General features: G+C 48.4%; 1 protein-coding gene across 1 annotated transcript in view; it reads right to left on the reverse strand.

The window, feature by feature from the left end:
- The window catches only part of LOC106590999 (oxysterol-binding protein-related protein 10), a 133,099-nt gene that overhangs the window by 90,493 nt on the left and 20,106 nt on the right, over positions 1-22,500 (reverse strand). The window contains exon 4 of the mRNA XM_082968530.1: positions 11,035-11,283. Within this exon, the coding sequence (XP_082824656.1) occupies positions 11,035-11,283 (249 nt within the window). The remainder of the gene's footprint in view (positions 1-11,034; positions 11,284-22,500) is intronic.

The raw sequence follows: 22,500 nt of genomic DNA on the forward strand, positions 1-22,500 counted from the left end.
CAGCCTTCTGCATCTGTGGTGGAAGGTGTCCGAGCTACAGCGGTGTTTGTCAGACCATGAAACATCCTGAAAATCTGTCTTCTCACGGAAACGTCTGTAGCGTCCGAACGGTTTGGTCTATAAACTAATATGACCCCTCTATGGTAAGATGAGACTCTCACCAACACGATGATGTAACACATACCCTATAAACTAATATGACCCTTCTATGGTAAGATGAGACTCTCCCCAACATGATGATGTGACACACACACATGAACGGAAGTGTCGAGGTCATTTTGTGACAACAAATATAAGTGGTTGAATATGTGTCCCAAAAAAATCTAAAATCTTTTCTGAGCTTTCTTATATCTCCTAGATATAGGACAGAAACTTCAAAACCTTATTCCTTATCATTTATTTTTGGACTGTCTTTTTGTTTTGTTGCCATTTATGAATGTGTTATTCAATGTGTTTCTAGTAGTAAAGACCAAGTATTATATAATAATAATAAAATATACCTACAGGGGTCCTAAAATTCACATAGCTAAATGATCCAGGGTATGACCATCTTAAAAACAATTGAATATGTTATCTTGGACTTAGAGGTTAATCCAGGGAGAGTTAATAGAGGCCCAGAATCAGAACCGTGATGAGGAGGAGGATGAAGAACTCTCAGCTCCAGGATATGGAAGCAAAATGTCAGGGCACCTGTCACACCGCAGCAGATGTTCTAATACACTCAAGATATAACATCTATTTCTACAAAGAGAAGTTTATATAACTTCAACTGTCAACATTTTTTGACAGATGAGAAATGGAAGCTTTTCCTTAACCAGTTCCCAGCATCCTCTCCTCCCTCGAGTTCCCATCATCCTCTCCTCCCTCCCTCCAGTTCCCAGCATCCTCTCCTCCCTCGAGTTACAGCATCCTCTTCCTCTCTCCCTCCAGTTCCCAGCATCCTCTCCTCCCTCCCTCCAGTTCCCAGCATCCTCCCTCCCTCCAGTTCCCAGCATCCTCTCCTCCCTCCCTCCAGTTCCCAGCATCCTCTCCTTCCTCCCTCCAGTTCCCATTATCCTCCCTCCCTCCAGTTCCCAGCATCCTCTCCTCCCTCCCTCCAGTTCCCAGCATCCTCTCCTTCCTCCCTCCAGTTCCCAGCATCCTCCTTCCCTCCAGTTCCCAGCATCCTCTCCTCCCTCCCTCTAGTTCCCAGCATCCTCTCCTCCCTCCCTCCAGTTCCCAGCATCCTCTCCTCCCTCCCTCTAGTTCCCAGGATCCTCTCCTCCCTCCCTCCAGTTCCCAGCATCCTCTCCTCCCTCCCTCCAGTTCCCAGCATCCTCTCCTTCCTCCCTCCAGTTCCCAGCATCCTCTCCTCCCTCCCTCCAGTTCCCAGCATCCTCCCTCCCTCTAGTTCCCAGCATTCTCTCCTCCCTCCCTCCAGTTCCCAGCATCCTCTCCTCCCTCCCTCCAGTTCCCAGCATCCTCTCCTCCCTCCCTCCAGTTCCCAGCATCCTCTCCTCCCTCCAGTTCCCAGCATCCTCCCTCCCTCTAGTTCCCAGCATCCTCTCCTCCCTCCAGTTCCCAGCATCCTCTCCTCCCTCCCTCCATTCATAACTCTCCATATAAATCTTATCTCCAGTATCCAGAGGGGAGTGAAGACACACAAGGCTGCCGCCTGACAAAACCCCATAAACCCATCCACCCATCCACCTTTATCATAGAAATGACCCAACCCTGCTAAATGAGCGTAACATTTCCCTTGTTTTGATGTAATTTTAAACCAATGCGTACTCCCTCTGGCATGATCCGGTCTGATGAATGATTTGGTCCTGACACAGAGTAGAGACAGGACATTTGTGCTGAATATTCTCCACCTCGATGGCTGGCTGCTTTAACTCTGACAGACGCTGCAGAATAGAAAGGACAGCCTTTAGTCTCAGATCACTGTCGCTCTATCTCTCTCTGGATTACCTTCCCCCTCTCCATCTCTCTCTCTCTCTCTGGAGTACCTTCCCCCTCTCCATCTCTCTCTCCATCTCTCTCTCTGGAGTACCTTCCCCCTCTCCATCTCTCTCTCTCTCTCTCTGGAGTACCTTCCCCCTCTCCATCTCTCTCTCTCTCTGGAGTACCTTCCCCCTCTCCATCTCTCTCTCTCTCTGGAGTACCTTCCCCCTCTCCATCTCTCTCTCTCTGGAGTACCTTCCCCCTCCCCATCTCTCTCTCTCTGGAGTACCTTCCCCCTCCCCATCTCTCTCTCTCTCTGGAGTACCTTCCCCCTCTCCATCTCTCTCTCTCTCTCTCTGGAGTACCTTCCCCCTCTCCATCTCTCTCTCTCTCTCTCTGGAGTACCTTCCCCCTCTCCATCTCTCTCTCTCTCTCTCTGGAGTACCTTCCCCCTCTCCATCTCTCTCTCTCTGGAGTACCTTCCCCCTCTCCATCTCTCTCTCTCTCTTTGGAGTACCTTCCCCCTCTCCATCTCTCTCTCTCTCTCTCTCTGGAGTACCTTCCCCCTCTCCATCTCTCTCTCTCTCTGGAGTACCTTCCCCCTCTCCATCTCTCTCTCTCTGGAGTACCTTCCCCCTCTCCATCTCTCTCTCTCTCTCTCTCTCTCTTTGGAGTACCTTCCCCCTCCCCATCTCTCTCTCTCTCTGGAGTACCTTCCCCCTCTCCATCTCTCTCTCTCTCTGGAGTACCTTCCCCCTCCCCATCTCTCTCTCTCTCTGGAGTACCTTCCCCCTCCTCATCTCTCTCTCTCTCTGGAGTACCTTCCCCCTCCCCATCTCTCTCTCTCTCTGGAGTACCTTCCCCCTCTCCATCTCTCTCTCTCTCTGGAGTACCTTCCCCCTCCCCATCTCTCTCTCTCTCTGGAGTACCTTCTCCATCTCCATCTCTCTCTCTCTCTCTCTCTCTCTGGAGTACCTTCCCCCTCCCCATCTCTCTCTCTCTCTCTGGAGTACCTTCCCCCTCTCCATCTCTCTCTCTCTCTCTCTGGAGTACCTTCCCCCTCCTCATCTCTCTCTCTCTCTGGAGTACCTTCCCCCTCTCCATCTCTCTCTCTCTCTGGAGTACCTTCCCCCTCCCCATCTCTCTCTCTCTCTCTCTGGAGTACCTTCCCCCTCCCCATCTCTCTCTCTCTCTCTGTAGTACCTTCCCCCTCTCCATCTCTCTCTGGAGTACCTTCCCCCTCCCCATCTCTCTCTCTCTCTCTGTAGTACCTTCCCCCTCTCCATCTCTCTCTCTCTGGAGTACCTTCCCCCTCTCCATCTCTCTCTCTCTCTGGAGTACCTTCCCCCTCCCCATCTCTCTCTCTCTGGAGTACCTTCCCCCTCCCCATCTCTCTCTCTCTCTGGAGTACCTTCCCCCTCCCCATCTCTCTCTCTCTCTCTGGAGTACCTTCCCCCTCTCCATCTCTCTCTCTCTCTCTCTTTGGAGTACCTTCCCCCTCTCCATCTCTCTCTCTCTCTCTCTGGAGTACCTTCCCCCTCTCCATCTCCATCTCTCTCTCTCTCTCTCCATCTCTCTCTCTCTGGAGTACCTTCCCCCTCTCCATCTCTCTCTCTCTCTGGAGTACCTTCCCCCTCTCCATCTCTCTCTCTCTGGAGTACCTTCCCCCTCTCCATCTCCATCTCTCTCTCTCTCTCTCTCTCTCTCTGGAGTACCTTCCCCCTCTCCATCTCTCTCTCTCTCTGGAGTACCTTCCCCCTCTCCATCTCTCTCTCTCTCTGGAGTACCTTCCCCCTCTCCATCTCTCTCTCTCTCTCTCTGGAGTACCTTCCCCCTCCCCATCTCTCTCTCTCTCTCTGGAGTACCTTCCCCCTCCCCATCTCTCTCTCTCTCTGGAGTACCTTCCCCCTCTCCATCTCTCTCTCTCTCTGGAGTACCTTCCCCCTCTCCATCTCTCTCTCTCTGGAGTACCTTCCCCCTCCCCATCTCTCTCTCTCTCTGGAGTACCTTCCCCCTCCCCATCTCTCTCTCTCTCTCTGGAGTACCTTCCCCCTCCCCATCTCTCTCTCTCTCTGGAGTACCTTCCCCCTCTCCATCTCTCTCTCTCTGGAGTACCTTCCCCCTCTCCATCTCTCTCTCTCTCTCTCTCTCTCTCTCCATCTCTCTCTCTGGAGTACCTTCCCCCTCTCCATCTCTCTCTCTCTCTCTCCATCTCTCTCTCTCTGGAGTACCTTCCCCCTCTCCATCTCTCTCTCCATCTCTCTCTCTGGAGTACCTTCCCCCTCTCCATCTCTCTCTCTCTCTTTCCAGAGTCCCTTCCTCTCTTTCTATCTCTCTTTCTCAATCTAAATTGTTCTCCTTCTCCCTGTCTCTCAATCTCCATCTCACTTTCTCTCCCTTGCTCTATCTCTCACTGTCTTCCTCACTGTCTTCCCCTCCCTCTCTCTCCCTATCTCTCTCTCTCTCTCCTCCTCTCTCTCTCTCTCTCTCTCTCTCTTCTCTCTCTCTCTCATACTCAGGAGGGGGACAGGAGGAGGAGGAGGGGGAAGAGGGGGAGAAGGGGGAGAGAAGGAGGGGGGAGGAGGGGGAGGAAGGGGAGAGGAGGGGGGGAGGAGGAGGAGGAAGAGGGGGAGAGGAGGTGGGGGGGCAGGAGGAGGAGGGGGAGGTGGACAGGAGGAGGGGGACGAGGGGGAGGGGGATGAGGGGGAGGAGGAGGAGGAGGGGGACGACTTGGGGAGAGGAGGAGGAGTGGGAAAGGGGGGGAGGAGAAGGAGAGAGATGTCTACTCTGTCGTGTCACCATGGGGATGGCGATGTAGTACACATAGACTGGTGAGGTAGTACACATGGAATCAGCATGACTAATGGAATCAGGATGTTGACTTTGTAACAAAGTGAAAGAGACGCTATAGCAACGCTGTAACGACGCTATAGCAACGCTGTAACGACGCTATAGCAGCGCTGTAACAACGCTATAGCAACGCTGTAACGACGCTATAGCAACGCTGTAATGACGCTATAGCAACGCTGTAACGACGCTATAGCAACGCTGTAATAATGCTGAAGCAGAGCTATAGCAATGTCCACGCTACATACTGAGAACACAAATACATCTGCTGAGAAAACACCTTCATGTGGTGACTGACTGTCTGTCTGTTTGACTGTCTGACTGACTGTCTGTCTGGATGTCTGTCTGTTTGACTGTCTGTCTGGATGTCTGTCTGGATGTCTGTCTGACTGCTGGGATGTCAGAGAGAGACAGGTTGGATCAGGCAGGGTGCTGGGATGTCAGAGAGACAGGTTGGACCAGGCAGGGGGCTGGGAAGTCAGAGAGAGACAGGTTGAACCAGGCAGGGTGCTGGGAAGTCAGAGAGAGACAGGTTGAACCAGGCAGGGTGCTGGGATGTCAGAGAGACAGGTTGAACCAGGCAGGGTGCTGGGATGTCAGAGAGACAGGTTGAACCAGGCAGGGTGCTGGGAAGTCAGAGAGACAGGTTGAACCAGGCAGGGTGCTGGGAAGTCAGAGAGAGACAGGTTGAACCAGGCAGGGTGCTGGGAAGTCAGAGAGAGACAGGTTGAACCAGGCAGGGTGCTGGGAAGTCAGAGAGAGACAGGTTGAACCAGGCAGGGTGCTGGGATGTCAGAGAGACAGGTTGAACCAGGCAGGGTGCTGGGAAGTCAGAGAGACAGGTTGAACCAGGCAGGGTGCTGGGAAGTCAGAGAGAGACAGGTTGAACCAGGCAGGGTGCTGGGATGTCAGAGAGGTTGAACCAGGCAGGGTGCTGGGAAGTCAGAGAGACAGGTTGAACCAGGCAGGGTGCTGGGAAGTCAGAGAGACAGGTTGAACCAGGCAGGGGGCTGGGAAGTCAGAGAGAGACAGGTTGAACCAGGCAGGGTGCTGGGATGTCAGAGAGACAGGTTGGACCAGCCGTGACATGATCGTAGCCTAGCCTCCTCTCCTATGAGATCTCCAGTCATTAAGGAAGCAGCCTTCCCAGAGCACCACTACCTACCTACAGCCCTACCAGAGCAGTACTACCTACCTACCTACCTACAGCCCTACCAGAGCAGTACTACCTACCTACAGTCCTACCAGAGCAGTACTACCTACCTACAGCCCTACCAGAGCAGTACTACCTACCTACAGCTTACCAGAGCAGTACTACCTACCTACAGTCCTACCAGAGCAGTACTACCTACCTACTTACAGCCCTACCAGAGCAGTACAACCTACCTACCTACAGCCCTACCAGAGCAGTACTACCTACCTACTTACAGCCCTACCAGAGCAGTACTACCTACCTACTTACAGCCCTACCAGAGCAGTACTACCTTCCTATCTACAGACCTACCAGAGCAGTACTACCTACCTACCTACAGCCCTACCAGAGCAGTACAACCTACCTACTTACAGCCCTACCAGAGCAGTACTACCTACCTACCTACAGCCCTACCAGAGCAGTACTACCTACCTACCTATAGCTCTACCAGAGCAGTACTACCTATCTACCTACAGCCCTACCAGAGCAGTACTACCTATCTACAGTCCTACCAGAGCAGTACAACCTACCTACCAACAGCCCTACCAAAGCACCACTACCTACCTACAGCCCTACCAGAGCAGAACTGACTACCTACAGCACTACCAGAGCAGTACAACCTACCTACCTACAGCCCTACCAAAGCACCACTACCTACCTACAGCCCTACCAGAGCAGAAATGACTACTTACCTACCTACAGTCCTACCAGAGCAGTACAGCCTATCTACAGCACTACCAGAGCAGTACTACCTACCTACAGTCCTACCAGAGCAGTACTACCTATCTACAGCTATACCAGAGCAGTACTACCTACCTACCTACAGCCCTACCAGAGCACCACTACCTACCTACAGTCCTACCAGAGCAGTACTACCTATCTACAGCTATAAGAGAGCAGTACTACCTACCTACCTACAGCCCTACCAGAGCACCACTACCTACCTACAGCCCAACCACAGCAGTACTACCTACCTACCTACAGTCCTACCAGAGCAGTACTACCTACCTACAGCTCTACCAGAGCAGTACTACCTACCTACAGCCCTACCAGAGCAGTACTACCTACCTACAGCTTACCAGAGCAGTACTACCTACCTACAGTCCTACCAGAGCAGTACTACCTACCTACAGTCCTACCAGAGTAGTAATACCTACCTACAGTCCTACCAGAGCAGTACTACCTACCTACAGCCCTACCAGAGCAGTACTACCTACCTACAGCCATACCAGAGCAGTACTACCTACCTACAGCCCTACCAGAGCAGTACTACCTACCTACCGCCCTACCAGAGCAGTACTACCTACCTACCGCCCTACCAGAGCAGTACTACCTACCTACAGTCCTACCAGAGCAGTACTACCTACCAACAGCCCTACCAGAGCAGTACTACCTACCTACCCCCAGGCGTACCAGAGCAGTACTACCTACCTACTACAGTGCTACGTGAGCAGAACTACCTACTTACAGCCCTACCAGAGCAGTACTACCGACCTACCTACAGTCCTAACAGAGCAGTACTACCTACCTACAGCCCTACCAGAGCAGTACTACCTACCTACAGCCATACCAGAGCAGTACTACCTACCTACAGCCCTACCAGAGCAGTACTACCTACCTACCGCCCTACCAGAGCAGTACTACCTACCTACCGCCCTACCAGAGCAGTACTACCTACCTACAGTCCTACCAGAGCAGTACTACCTACCTACAGCCCTACCAGAGCAGTACTACCTACCTACCGCCCTACCAGAGCAGTACTACCTACCTACAGCCCTACCAGAGCAGTACTACCTACCTACAGTCCTACCAGAGCAGTACTACCTACCTACAGCCCTACCAGAGAAGTACTACCTACATACAGCCCTACCAGAGCAGTACTACCTACCTACAGTCCTACCAGAGCAGTACTACCTACCTACAGCCCTACCAGAGCAGTACTACCTACCTACAGTCCTACCAGAGCAGTACTACCTACCTACCGCTCTACCAGAGCAGTACTACCTACCTACCCCCAGGCGTACCAGAGCAGTACTACCTACCTACTACAGCCCTACGTGAGCAGAACTACCTACTTACAGCCCTACCAGAGCAGTACTACCGACCTACCTACAGTCCTAACAGAGCAGTATTACCTACCTACAGCCCTACCAGAGCAGTACTACCTACCTACTTACAGCCCTACCAGAGCAGTACAACCTACATACCTACAGCCCTACCAGAGCAGTACTACCTTCCTATCTACAGACCTACCAGAGCAGTACTACCTACCTACTTACAGCCCTACCAGAGCAGTACTACCTACCTACTTACAGCCCTACCAGAGCAGTACTACCTTCCTATCTACAGACCTACCAGAGCAGTACTACCTACCTACCTACAGCCCTACCAGAGCAGTACAACCTACCTACTTACAGCCCTACCAGAGCAGTACTACCTACCTACCTACAGCCCTACCAGCGCAGTACTACCTACCTACCTACAGCTCTACCAGAGCAGTACTACCTATCTACCTACAGCCCTACCAGAGCAGTACTACCTATCTACAGTCCTACCAGAGCAGTACAACCTACCTACCTACAGCCCTACCAAAGCACCACTACCTACCTACAGCCCTACCAGAGCAGAACTGCCCACCTACAGCCCTACCAGAGCAGTACTACCTACCTACCTACAGCCCTACCAGAGCAGTACTACTTATCTACAGCCCTACCAGAGCAGTACAACCTACCTACCTACAGCCCTACCAAAGCACCACTACCTACCTACAGCCCTACCAGAGCAGAAATGACTACCTACCTACCTACCTACAGTCCTACCAGAGCAGTACAACCTATCTACAGCACTACCAGAGCAGTACTACCTACCTACAGTACTACCAGAGCAGTACTACCTATCTACAGCTATACCAGAGCAGTACTACCTACCTACCTACAGCCCTACCAGAGCACCACTACCTACCTACAGTCCTACCAGAGCAGTACTACCTATCTACAGCTATACCAGAGCAGTACTACCTACCTACCTACAGCCCTACCAGAGCACCACTACCTACCTACAGCCCAACCAGAGCAGTACTACCTACCTACCTACAGTCCTACCAGAGCAGTACTACCTATCTACAGCTATACCAGAGCAGTACTACCTACCTACCTACAGCCCTACCAGAGCACCACTACCTACCTACAGTCCTACCAGAGCAGTACTACCTACCTACAGCCCTACCAGAGCAGTAGTACCTACCGAGAGTCATACCATAGCAGTACTACCTACCTACAGTCCTACCAGAGCAGTACTACCTACCTACAGCCCTACCAGAGCAGTACTACCTACCTACAGTCTTACCAGAGCAGTACTACCTACCTACAGACCTACCAGAGCAGTACTACCTACCTACAGTCCAACCAGAGCAGTACTACCTACCTACAGCCCTACCAGAGCAGTACTACCTACCTACAGTCCTACCAGAGCAGTACTACCTACCTACAGCCCTACCAAAGCAGTACTACCTACCTACAGTCCAACCAGAGCAGTACTACCTACCTACAGCCCTACCAGAGCAGTACCTACCTACCTACAGCCCTACCAGAGCAGTACAACCTATCTACAGCTTTACCAGAGCACTATCTACAGACGTACAGCCCTACCAGAGCAGTACTACCAACCTAAAGCTTTACCAGAGCAGTACCACCTACCTACCTACAGTCCTACCAGAGCAGTATTACCTGCCTACAGTCCTACCAGAGCAGTACTACCTACCTACAGCTCTACCAGAGCAGTAATACCTAGCTACAGCCCTACCAGAGCAATACTACCTACCTACAGCCCTACCAGAACAGTACTACTTACCTACCTACAGTGCTACCAGAGCAGTACTACCTACCTACAGACCTACCAGAGCAGTCCTACCTACCTACAGTCCTACCAGAGCAGTAATACCTACCTACCTACAGTCCTACCAGAGCAGTACTACCTACCTACCTACCTACCTACCTACAGCCCTACCAGAGCAGTACTACCTACCTACAGCCCTACCAGAGCAGTAATACCTACCTACAGTCCTACCAGAGCAGTACTACCTACCTACAGTCCTACCAGAGCAGTACTACCTACCTACAGCCCTACCAGAGCACCACTACCTACCTACAGCCCTACCAGAGTAGTAATACCTACCTACAGTCCTACCAGAGCAGTACTACCTACCTACAGCCCTACCAGAGCAGTACTACCTACCTACAGCCCTACCAGAGCAGTACTACCTACCTACAGCCCTAACAGAGCAGTACTACCTACCTACAGCTCTACCAGAGCAGTACTACCTACCTACAGCCCTACCAGAGCAGTACTACCTACCTACAGTCCAACCAGAGCAGTACTACCTACCTACAGCCCTACCAGAGCACTACCTACCTACCTACAGCCCTACCAGAGCAGTACAACCTATCTACAGCTTTACCAGAGCACAATCTACAGACCCACAGCCCTACCAGAGCAGTACTACCTATCTACAGTCCTACCAGAGCAGTACTACCTAGCTACCTACAGTCCTACCAGAGCAGTACTACCTAGCTACCTACAGTCCTACCAGAGCAGTACTACCTACCTACAGCTCTACCAGAGCAGTAATACCTACCTACAGTAATACCAGAGCAGTACTACCTACCTACCTACCTACCTACAGCCCTACCAGAGCAGTACTACCTATCTACCTACAGTCCTACCAGAGCAGTACTACCTACCTACAGCCCTACCAGAGCAGTCCTACCTACCTACAGTCCTACCAGAGCAGTACTACCTACCTACCTACAGCCCTACCAGAGCAGTACTACCTACCTACAGTCCTACCAGAGCAGTACAACCTACCTACAGTCCTACCAGAGCAGTACTACCTACCTACAGCCCTACCAGAGCAGTACTACCTACCTATAGTCCTACCAGAGCACCACTACCTACCTACAGCCCTACCAGAGTAGTAATACCTACCTATAGTCCTACCAGAGCAGTACTACCTACCTACAGTCCTACCAGAGCAGTACTACCTACCTACAGTCCTACCAGAGCAGCAGCCCTACCTCTTTGACCTGGCTCAGCCTCCCTGGAGCAGGGTGGTAGTTCTGGTTGTTCTGGGTCCTGGCCCGGCGGGCCGCAGCAGGGGATCTGTGATGGGTGATGGTGACGACCCCTCCAACCCCAGGGTAGAGAGGCTTTCTCTGGGTACCAGGTGAGGAGGAGGTGTTGGAGATGAAGGAGGAGGCGACGGGCGGGGCAGGGTGGTGGTGGCTGAGTGGAGGAGGGAGCAGGGAGAAGCTGCGTGTCCGGCCCTGGGTGGAGGAGGAGGTGGTGAAGGAGGTGGAGGAAGAGGAGGTAGCCTGAAAGAGACTGCAGCAGCAGCAGCAGTCAGAGGAGCCAGAGCAGTCGGGTAGAGGAGGCCCACACTGCTGCTTCTTCCTGGCTGTACCTCCTATTCCTGCTCCGCTAACACCCCCATGCTCTGATGTCACACACAAGGACATCTTCTACCTGCCTGGGTCTGCCTCCCTCTGCCTGGTCGGGCTGACAGGACAGGACCTGCCAGCCAGCCACACAGCCGCGGGAGGAGGGAGAGGAGGGAGGAGGGAGAGAGGGAGGTATAGAAGGGGGGGGATGGCCAGTGAAGACAGGGAGGAGAGAGATAGAGAGGAGGTACTGTATAGAGGGAGAGAGGGTGGAGTTTAATGGAGGGAGCCAGTGAGAGGTGGATGCGAGGGGACGGAGAAAGAGGTGGAGGAGTAGGAGGTGGAGGAGGAAGGGAGGGAGGGAGAGAGGAGCATGCTGCTAAGCGAGATCAGAACAGCCTGCTCAGATAGCATAGCAGTCAGGATATACAGAGAGAGAGAGAGAGAGAGAGAGAGAGAGAGAGAGAGAGAGAGAGAGAGAGAGAGAGAGAGAGAGAGAGAGAGCAGAGCCAATCGAGCTGAGGCAGCCACCACCGCTAAGGTTTCAGTCTCCACAGCAGTTTTACAAGAAAACACAACACTGCTGTGATTTAGTACACCACTGCATACTGCAGTAAAACCTATTGAACTATAGAAATCACCAGGTGACCTTGCTATTACAGTCACTAACCAAACAGATAATATGTATTGGCTACTGTAAGATTCTCATCATACACTATTAGGTGTTATCCACCTTCTGGTTTGGGTTTAAAGCAGACAAAGTCGTCTTGAGTTTCTGAGTTGATTCCATCCATACTAACTTTCTACTCTCACTACATCCATCTCAGTAAAACTCAGTTAAGTTCCCACCTCACTCACTCAAAGAGACGTATACGGGTCTCCAGAGTCGGGGCTGTGGTCTAAGGCTCTGCATCGCAGCGCTAGCTGTGCCACTAGAGATCCTGGGTTCCAGTTCAGGCTCTGTTGCAGCCGGGCCATGACCCGGGAGAACCATGGGCTGGGCGCAAAATTGGCCCAGCGTTGTCCAGGATAGTGGACGGTTTGGCCGGCAGGGATGTCCTTGTCCCATCGCGCACTAGCGACTCCTGTGGCGGGCCGGGCGCAGTGCATGCCGACACGGTCACCAGTTGTACGGTGTTTCCTCCGACACATTGGTGCGGCTGGCTTCCGGTTTAAGTGGGCATTGTGTCAAGAAGCAGTGTGGCTTGGTTGGGTTGTGTTTCGGAGGATACACGGCTCTCGACCTTCGCTTCTCCCGAGTCCGTACGGGAGTTGCAGCGATGAGACAAGACTGTAACTAACAATTGGATAATTTAAAAAATAAATAAAAGATACAACGTATTCCAAAAGCACACTCTAATCTCTCTTACGACTCTCTCCTCCAGACAGACAGACAGACAGACAGACAGACAGACAGACAGACAGACAGACAGACAGACAGACAGACAGACAGACAGACAGACAGACAGACAGACAGACAGACAGACAGACAGACAGACAGACAGACAGACAGACAGACAGAGAGAGAGACATCTAGAGTAAAGTCTCACCCATCCAGACTGATAAATAGTCCATTACCAAACCAATCAGTGGTAATATATTTCAGCCAGGACAGGAGGAATGACGGGCTTGGTTTATAAGGTAGCTGGGTTTAGATAACAGACTGTGAAATAGGAACTCACAAGCACTCAGTCTCTCTACACTCTTCTCTCCAGGTAAATCACATTATCCCAATTACTCAGTATTCTCCCTGCAATGACATGGAGCCATTTCCCCAGTCTAACCCTACTCTGACATGGAGCCATTTCCCCAGTCTAACTCTACTCTGACATGGAGCCATTCCCCCTGTCTAACTCTACTCTGACATGGAGCGATTTCCCCAGTCTAACTCTACTCTGACATGGAGCCATTTCCCCAGTCTAACTCTACTCTGACATGGAGCCATTTCCCCAGTCTAACCCTACTCTGACATGGAGCCATTTCCCCAGTCTAACTCTACTCTGACATGGAGCCATTTCCCCAGTCTAACTCTACTCTGACATGGAGCGATTTCCCCAGTCTAACTCTACTCTGACATGGAGCCATTTCCCCAGTCTAACCCTACTCTGACATGGAGCCATTTCCCCAGTCTAACTCTACTCTGACATGGAGCCATTTCCCCAGTCTAACTCTACTCTGACATGGAGCGATTTCCCCAGTCTAACTCTACTCTGACATGGAGCCATTTCCCCAGTCTAACTCTACTCTGACATGGAGCCATTTCCCCAGTCTAACTCTACTCTGACATGGAGCCATTTCCCCAGTCTAACTCTACTCTGACATGGAGCCATTTCCCCAGTCTAACTCTACTCTGACATAGAACAATTTCCCCAGTCTAACTCTACTCTGACATGGAGCCATTTCCCCAGTCTAACTCTACTCTGACATGGAGCCATTTCCCCAGTCTAACCCTACTCTGACATGGAGCCATTTCCCCAGTCTAACTCTACTCTGACATGGAGCCATTTCCCCAGTCTAACTCTACTCTGACATGGAGCCATTTCCCCAGTCTAACTCTACTCTGACATGGAGCCATTTCCCCAGTCTAACTCTACTCTGACATGGAGCCATTTCCCCAGTCTAACTCTACTCTGACATGGAGCCATTTCCCCAGTCTAACTCTACTCTGACATGGAGCCATTTCCCCAGTCTAACTCTACTCTGACATGGAGCCATTTCCCCAGTCTAACTCTACTCTGACATGGAGCCATTTCCCCAGTCTAACTCTACTCTGACATGGAGCCATTTCCCCAGTCTAACTCTACTCTGACATGGAGCCATTTCCCCAGTCTAACTCTACTCTGACATGGAGCCATTTCCCCAGTCTAACTCTACTCTGACATGGAGCCATTTCCCCAGTCTAACTCTACTCTGACATGGAGCCATTTCCCCAGTCTAACTCTACTCTGACATGGAGCCATTTCCCCAGTCTAACTCTACTCTTACAGCATTCCAGTTGAGCATTCTTAGAGCATTCTTAGAGCATTCTTACAGCATTCCATACTCACCTGTATAGTCACTCTAATGTTATGTGAGTTTATGGTAGTGGAATGGCTGCAGTGCTCATGGACATGGGCAACGGTTTGTCGTGTGGCCCCTGCCGACCTCTACACATATACACAAGTGTTCGTGCGCACACACACACACACACACACACACACACACACACACACACACACACACACACACACACACACACACACACACACACACACACACACACACACACACACACACACACACACACACACACACACACACACACTAAGTTAGTTGAACAGTTGGTGCAAAAACAAGCGTGTCCCTACAACACCACAACCAACACTGCTTCCTTTCCCTGTGACTCTGGGTTAGTCTAACTAACACGTTATTAAAAGATAACGGTCTGCTGTTTAACTCTGTAGGGTCCACCACCCTCACCTCCGTGTAAACTGACACACAATAGCTAGATAAACTTTACCGTTTACACAACCTCTACACACGGTTAACGTTTCTGAATGACGTTCGCTGTCAGATAGGAACGATATTGATACAAGTGAGGGACGACGGGATGTTGTGTCAACTGAACTGATGAAACCTCTGGGAATGGGCAGTGACTCACAAAGTAAACATGGTGACGATGGCATCGCTATGGTTACCAAAGATTTACTGTTCCAATGTTTTCTCTATGCACTATAAACAGCACTTCCTGGTTAGACCTATCATATAAACAGCACTTCCTGGTTAGACCTATCATAAAACCAGCTCTTCCTGTTTAGACCTATCATATAAACAGCTCTTCCTGGTTAGACCTATCATAAAACCAGCTCTTCCTGTTTAGACCTATCATATAAACAGCTCTTCCTGGGAAGACATATCATATAAACAGCACTTCCTGGTTAGACTTATCATAAAACCAGCTCTTCCTGTTTAGACCTATCATATAAACAGCTCTTCCTGGGAAGACATATCATATAAACAGCTCTTCCTGGGTAGACCTATCACAAAACCAGCTCTTCCTGTTTAGACATATCATATAAACAGCACTTCCTGGTTAGACCTATCATAAAACCAGCTCTTCCTGTTTAGACCTATCATAAAACCAGCTCTTCCTGTTAAGACCTATCATATAAACAGCTCTTCCTGGGAAGACCTATCATATAAACAGCTCCTCCTGGGTAGACCTATCACAAAACCAGCTCTTCCTGGGTAGACCTATCATATAAACAGCTCTTCCTGGGTAGACCTATCATAAAACCAGCTCTTCCTGGGTAGACCTATCATAAAACCAGCTCTTCCTGTGTAGGCCTATCATAAAACCAGGGTAGGGTTGGTGCAGTGGAAGCTAGCTAGCAGCACATATGGGTTGTGTTTGTTAATCACCAAACGGAAGAAAAACAGACAAACAGGGAGGGACTACATGGACTTGTCCAATTGACACTGTTTATCCTGTTACCCTCAGGTTCATCAACACCAGCATCAATATGTCTATTTTAAACAAGCTAATGACCTGGTAGTACTATAAAACGTGATGGTAGCCTGAATTATAATAGTGCTTCTGGAATGAATGTGACAGCTCATTTGAAACTAGGGTGTTTACATCGAAAACTGGAACTATACAGATGCCGTATTTTAATTTGATCAGATCAAATCAAACTTTATTTGTCACATGCGCCGAATACAAAAAGTATTGACTTCACCGTGAAATGCTTACTTACAAGCCCTTAACCAACAGTGCAGTTCAAGAAGAAGAAAATACTTACCAAGTAGACTAAAATAAATATTAATAATAAAAAGTAACACAATAAGAATAACAATAAAGAGGCTCTATACAGGGCGCACATGTAGGAGTAGCAGCAGTGTACAAGAGGGGAGGGTGGGGAGTGGGGGGGGTAAATGTAAATTGTCCGGTGGCAATTTTTATGAATTGTTCAGCAGTCTAATGGCTTGGGGATAGAAGCTGTTATTGCAGGAAATGTCTGGAACAGCAGGAAATGCAAACTTGTAGTGTATTCAAGGTTTTAAAAGACTTCTAAAGTTTGTAATTTCCACTTTAAAATGTCAGACTTGATTTGCCCAAGCAAAAAAAATGTAGAGTAATTATAATCCACATTTCCTGTTGCTGCATGATTATTTTCCTGCTGTAGCAAACTGACTGGAATTAAGATACGGCATCTGTATGATATTTCAACTTCCTTCTAGTTTCACCAGTATTATAATTCTTACAGGCTTCCTTTCTAGGGAAAAACAGAACAATGTCTGACCCGTTGACTCAGTGTTCTTGGCAGTGCTCTTTCTGGACAGAAAAACTAATCCAAAAGACATTTTTAAAACGTCATCGCAGGACCTGACCGTATCAGCAGACTATTAGGCTGCTCGTCTTGGGGTTTGTCACCAAGGTCTGCGTCCTATATGACACCCTGTTACCTAAAATAGTAAAACAGGAAATGATTACCCTGTATTTGATTCACTGTTGATATGGATTGATATTTAATAAACATTATAAACTGGGTGGATCGAGCCCTGAATGCCGATTGGCTGACAGCCGTGGTATATCATACTACGGGTATGACAAAACGTGTGTTTTTACTGCTCTAATCATGTTGGTAACCAGTTTATAATAGCAATAAGGCACCTCGGGGGTTAGTGGTATATTGGCCATATACCACACCCCCTCGTGCCTTATTGCGTAGTTATTGTATGTACAGGGAGACACAGACCGATGCATTCGCTTAGGGGAAGGGAAGCAGCAGTTAACCATGTCACCTGTTAGTCTATAATTCTCTATTGTAACTAAGTGCTGATGTTTCTACCTTTGACCTGTTTAACTGACACTATCAAAATGTCTGCCAGTGTTATGGTTAAAGTTTGGCTCCAGACCGGGGACACTGATAACGTCTCTGTAACACCGTGTGATTCTGGAGAGGCTGACGTTGTGACTTCCTATAGCCTCTCTGGCTGCTGTTTCCATAACATGTTGGTGCTGTGTGATTTATATATATACATATATAATAGATTTTCTCAGAAAAGGCCCCGTTAAGACATTTGCTCTGCTTCTGATCTGGAGGCGTTTCCCTGTTGCAACTTGTAATAAAAACAGGAATCATTTTTTTTGTTATTGATGTTATCAACTGCTCTCCTTTTTTAATCATCTGGAAATCCCCTTTAAAATAGTGCACTACTTTTAACTGAAACCCTATGGGTCCTAGCTGGTCAAATTAAGTGCACTAGATAGGGAATAGGATGGCATTTGGGACTCTAAATGTCAGAGACAAGAAGCAGAGAAGGTCAAACTAGCAGAAGGTCTGTGACTGCTTCCTGCCCGTGATGATTAAAGGACAAAATGCTGCTATTCCCATTCCTCCCCACTTCTTAGAACGAGATAAAGAGAGAGAAAATAACAGAGAGAGAGAGAGAAAAAGAAATAGAGAAGAAAGAAAGAATTAAACAACAAAGCAAAATGCTTTTAAAATGCCAATGAGGATGAGGTGGTACAGCCTATAGATTCTACAGGAGGTAAAGGATGAGGTGGTACAGCCTATAGATTCTACAGGAGGTAAAGGAGGAGGTGATACAGCCTATAGATTCTACAGGAGGTAAAGGATGAGGTGGTACAGCCTATAGATTCTACAGGAGGTAAAGGAGGAGGTGGTACAGCCTATAGATTCTACAGGAGGTAAAGGAGGAGGTGGTACAGCCTATAGATTCTACAGGAGGTAAAGGAGGTAAAGGATGAGGTGATACAGCCTATAGATTCTACAGGAGGTAAGGATGAGGTGGTACAGCCTATAGATTCTACAGGAGGTAAAGGAGGAGGTACAGCCTATAGATTCTACAGTAGGTAAAGGATGAGGTGGTACAGCATATAGATTCTACAGGAGGTAAAGGATGAGGTGGTACAGCCTATAGATTCTACAGGAGGTAAAGGATGAGGTGGTACAGCCTATAGATTCTACAGGAGGTAAAGGATGAGGTGGTACAGCCCATAGATTCTACAGTAGGTAAAGGAGGAGGTGGTACAGCCTATAGATTATACAGGAGGTAAAGGAGGTAAAGGATGAGGTGATACAGCCTATAGATTCTACAGGAGGTAAAGGAGGTAAAGGATGAGGTGGTACAGTCTATAGATTCTACAGGAGGTAAAGGAGGTAAAGGATGAGGTGATAGAGCCTATAGATTCTACAGTAGGTAAAGGAGGTAAAGGATGAGGTGGTACAGCCTATAGATTCTACAGGAGGTAAAGGAGGTAAAGGATGAGGTGATACAGCCTATAGATTCTACAGTAGGTAAAGGAGGTAAAGGATGAGGTGGTACAGCCTATAGATTCTACAGGAGGTAAAGGATGAGGTGGTACAGCCTATAGATTCTACAGGAGGTAAAGGATGAGGTGGTACAGCCTATAGATTCTACAGGAGGTAAAGGATGAGGTGGTACAGCCTATAGATTCTACAGGAGGTAAAGGATGAGGTGGTACAGCCTATAGATTCTACAGGAGGTAAAGGATGAGGTGGTACAGCCTATAGATTCTACAGTAGGTAAAGGATGAGGTGGTATAGCCTATAGATTCTACAGTAGGTAAAGGAGGTAAAGGATGAGGTGGTACAGCCTATAGATTCTACAGTAGGTAAAGGAGGTAAAGGATGAGGTGGTACAGCCTATAGATTCTACAGTATGTAAAGGATGAGGTGGTACAGCCTATAGATTCTACAGTAGGTAAAGGAGGTAAAGGATGAGGTGGTACAGCCTATACATTCTACAGTAGGTAAAGGAGGTAAAGGATGAGGTGGTACAGCCTATAGATTCTACAGTAGGTAAAGGAGGTAAAGGATGAGGTGGTACAGCCTATAGATTCTACAGTAGGTAAAGGAGGTAAAGGACGAGGTGGTACAGCCTATAGATTCTACAGGAGGTCAAGGACGAGGTGGTACAGCCTATAGATTCTACAGTAGGTAAAGGAGGTAAAGGATGAGGTGGTACAGCCTATAGATTCTACAGGAGGTAAAGGATGAGGTGGTACAGCCTATAGATTCTACAGGAGGTAAAGGATGAGGTGGTACAGCCTATAGATTCTACAGGAGGTAAAGGATGAGGTGGTACAGCCTATAGATTCTACAGTATGTAAAGGAGGTAAAGGATGAGGTGGTACAGCCTATAGATTCTACAGTAGGTAAAGGATGAGGTGGTACAGCCTATAGATTCTACAGTAGGTAAAGGAGGTAAAGGATGAGGTGGTACAGCCTATAGATTCTACAGTAGGTAAAGGATGAGGTGGTACAGCCTATAGATTCTACAGTAGGTAAAGGATGAGGTGGTACAGCCCATAGATTCTACAGGAGGTAAAGGATGAGGTGGTACAGCCTATAGATTCTACAGTAGGTAAAGGATGAGGTGGTACAGCCTATAGATTCTACAGTATGTAAAGGATGAGGTGGTACAGCCCATAGATTCTACAGTATGTAAAGGATGAGGTGGTACAGCCTATAGATTCTACAGTAGGTAAAGGAGGTAAAGGATGAGGTGGTACAGCCTATAGATTCTACAGAGGTAAAGGAGGAGGTGATACAGCCTATAGATTCTACAGGAGGTAAAGGAGGAGGTGATACAGCCTATAGATTCTACTGGAGGTAAAGGATGAGGTGGTACAGCCTATAGATTCTACAGGAGGTAAAGGAGGTAAAGGATGAGGTGGTACAGCCTATAGATTCTACAGGAGGTAAAGGATGAGGTGGTACAGCCTATAGATTCTACAGGAGGTAAAGGATGAGGTGGTACAGCCTATAGATTCTACAGGAGGTAAAGGATGAGGTGGTACAGCCTATAGATTCTACAGTATGTAAAGGAGGTAAAGGATGAGGTGGTACAGCCTATAGATTCTACAGTAGGTAAAGGATGAGGTGGTATAGCCTATAGATTCTACAGTAGGTAAAGGAGGTAAAGGATGAGGTGGTACAGCCTATAGATTCTACAGTAGGTAAAGGAGGTAAAGGATGAGGTGGTACAGCCTATAGATTCTACAGGAGGTAAAGGATGAGGTGGTACAGCCTATAGATTCTACAGGAGGTAAAGGATGAGGTGGTACAGCCTATAGATTCTACAGGAGGTAAAGGATGAGGTGGTACAGCCTATAGATTCTACAGTAGGTAAAGGATGAGGTGGTATAGCCTATAGATTCTACAGTAGGTAAAGGAGGTAAAGGATGAGGTGGTACAGCCTATAGATTCTACAGTAGGTAAAGGAGGTAAAGGATGAGGTGGTACAGCCTATAGATTCTACAGTATGTAAAGGATGAGGTGGTACAGCCTATAGATTCTACAGTAGGTAAAGGAGGTAAAGGATGAGGTGGTACAGCCTATACATTCTACAGTAGGTAAAGGAGGTAAAGGATGAGGTGGTGCAGCCTATAGATTCTACAGTAGGTAAAGGAGGTAAAGGATGAAGTGGTACAGCCTATAGATTCTACAGTAGGTAAAGGAGGTAAAGGACGAGGTGGTACAGCCTATATATTCTACAGTAGGTAAAGGACGAGGTGGTACAGCCTATAGATTCTACAGTAGGTAAAGGAGGTAAAGGATGAGGTGGTACAGCCTATAGATTCTACAGGAGGTAAAGGATGAGGTGGTACAGCCTATAGATTCTACAGGAGGTAAAGGATGAGGTGGTACAGCCTATAGATTCTACAGGAGGTAAAGGATGAGGTGGTACAGCCTATAGATTCTACAGTATGTAAAGGAGGTAAAGGATGAGGTGGTACAGCCTATAGATTCTACAGTAGGTAAAGGATGAGGTGGTACAGCCTATAGATTCTACAGTAGGTAAAGGAGGTAAAGGATGAGGTGGTACAGCCTATAGATTCTACAGTAGGTAAAGGATGAGGTGGTACAGCCTATAGATTCTACAGTAGGTAAAGGATGAGGTGGTACAGCCCATAGATTCTACAGGAGGTAAAGGATGAGGTGGTACAGCCTATAGATTCTACAGTAGGTAAAGGATGAGGTGGTACAGCCCATAGATTCTACAGTATGTAAAGGATGAGGTGGTACAGCCTATAGATTCTACAGTAGGTAAAGGAGGTAAAGGATGAGGTGGTACAGCCTATAGATTCTACAGTATGTAAAGGATGAGGTGGTACAGCCTATAGATTCTACAGTATGTAAAGGATGAGGTGGTACAGCCCATAGATTCTACAGTAGGTAAAGGATGAGGTGGTACAGCCTATAGATTCTACAGTAGGTAAAGGAGGTAAAGGATGAGGTGGTACAGCCTATAGATTCTACAGTAGGTAAAGGAGGTAAAGGATGAGGTGGTACAGCCTATAGATTCTACAGTAGGTAAAGGAGGTAAAGGATGAGGTGGTACAGCCTATAGATTCTACAGTAGGTAAAGGAGGTAAAGGATGAGGTGGTACAGCCTATAGATTCTACAGGAGGTAAAGGATGAGGTGGTACAGCCTATAGATTCTACAGTAGGTAAAGGATGAGGTGGTACAGCCTATAGATTCTACAGGACGTAAAGGATGAGGTGGTACAGCCTATAGATTCTACAGGAGGTAAAGGATGAGGTGGTACAGCCTATAGATTCTACAGGAGGTAAAGGATGAGGTGGTACAGCCTATAGATTCTACAGTAGGTAAAGGAAGAGGTGGTACAGCCTATAGATTCTACAGGAGGTAAAGGAGGTAAAGGATGAGGTGGTTCAGCCTATAGATTCTACAGTAGGTAAAGGAGGTAAAGGATGAGGTGGTACAGCCTATAGATTCTACAGTAGGTAAATGATGAGGTGGTACGGCCTATAGATTCTACAGTAGGTAAATGATGAGGTGGTACAGCCTATAGATTCTACAGTAGGTAAAGGATGAGGTGGTACAGCCTATAGATTCTACAGGAGGTAAAGGAGGTAAAGGATGAGGTGGTACAGCCTATAGATTCTACAGTATGTAAAGGATGAGGTGGTACAGCCTATAGATTCTACAGGAGGTAAAGGAGGTAAAGGATGAGGTGGTACAGCCTATAGATTCTACAGTAGGTAAAGGATGAGGTGGTACAGCCTATAGATTCTACAGTAGGTAAAGGATTAGGTGGTACAGCC

The sequence above is a fragment of the Salmo salar genome, chromosome 02 (genome assembly GCF_965601325.2).
Source record: "Salmo salar chromosome 02, fSalSal1, whole genome shotgun sequence".
NCBI lineage: Eukaryota > Metazoa > Chordata > Actinopteri > Salmoniformes > Salmonidae > Salmo > Salmo salar.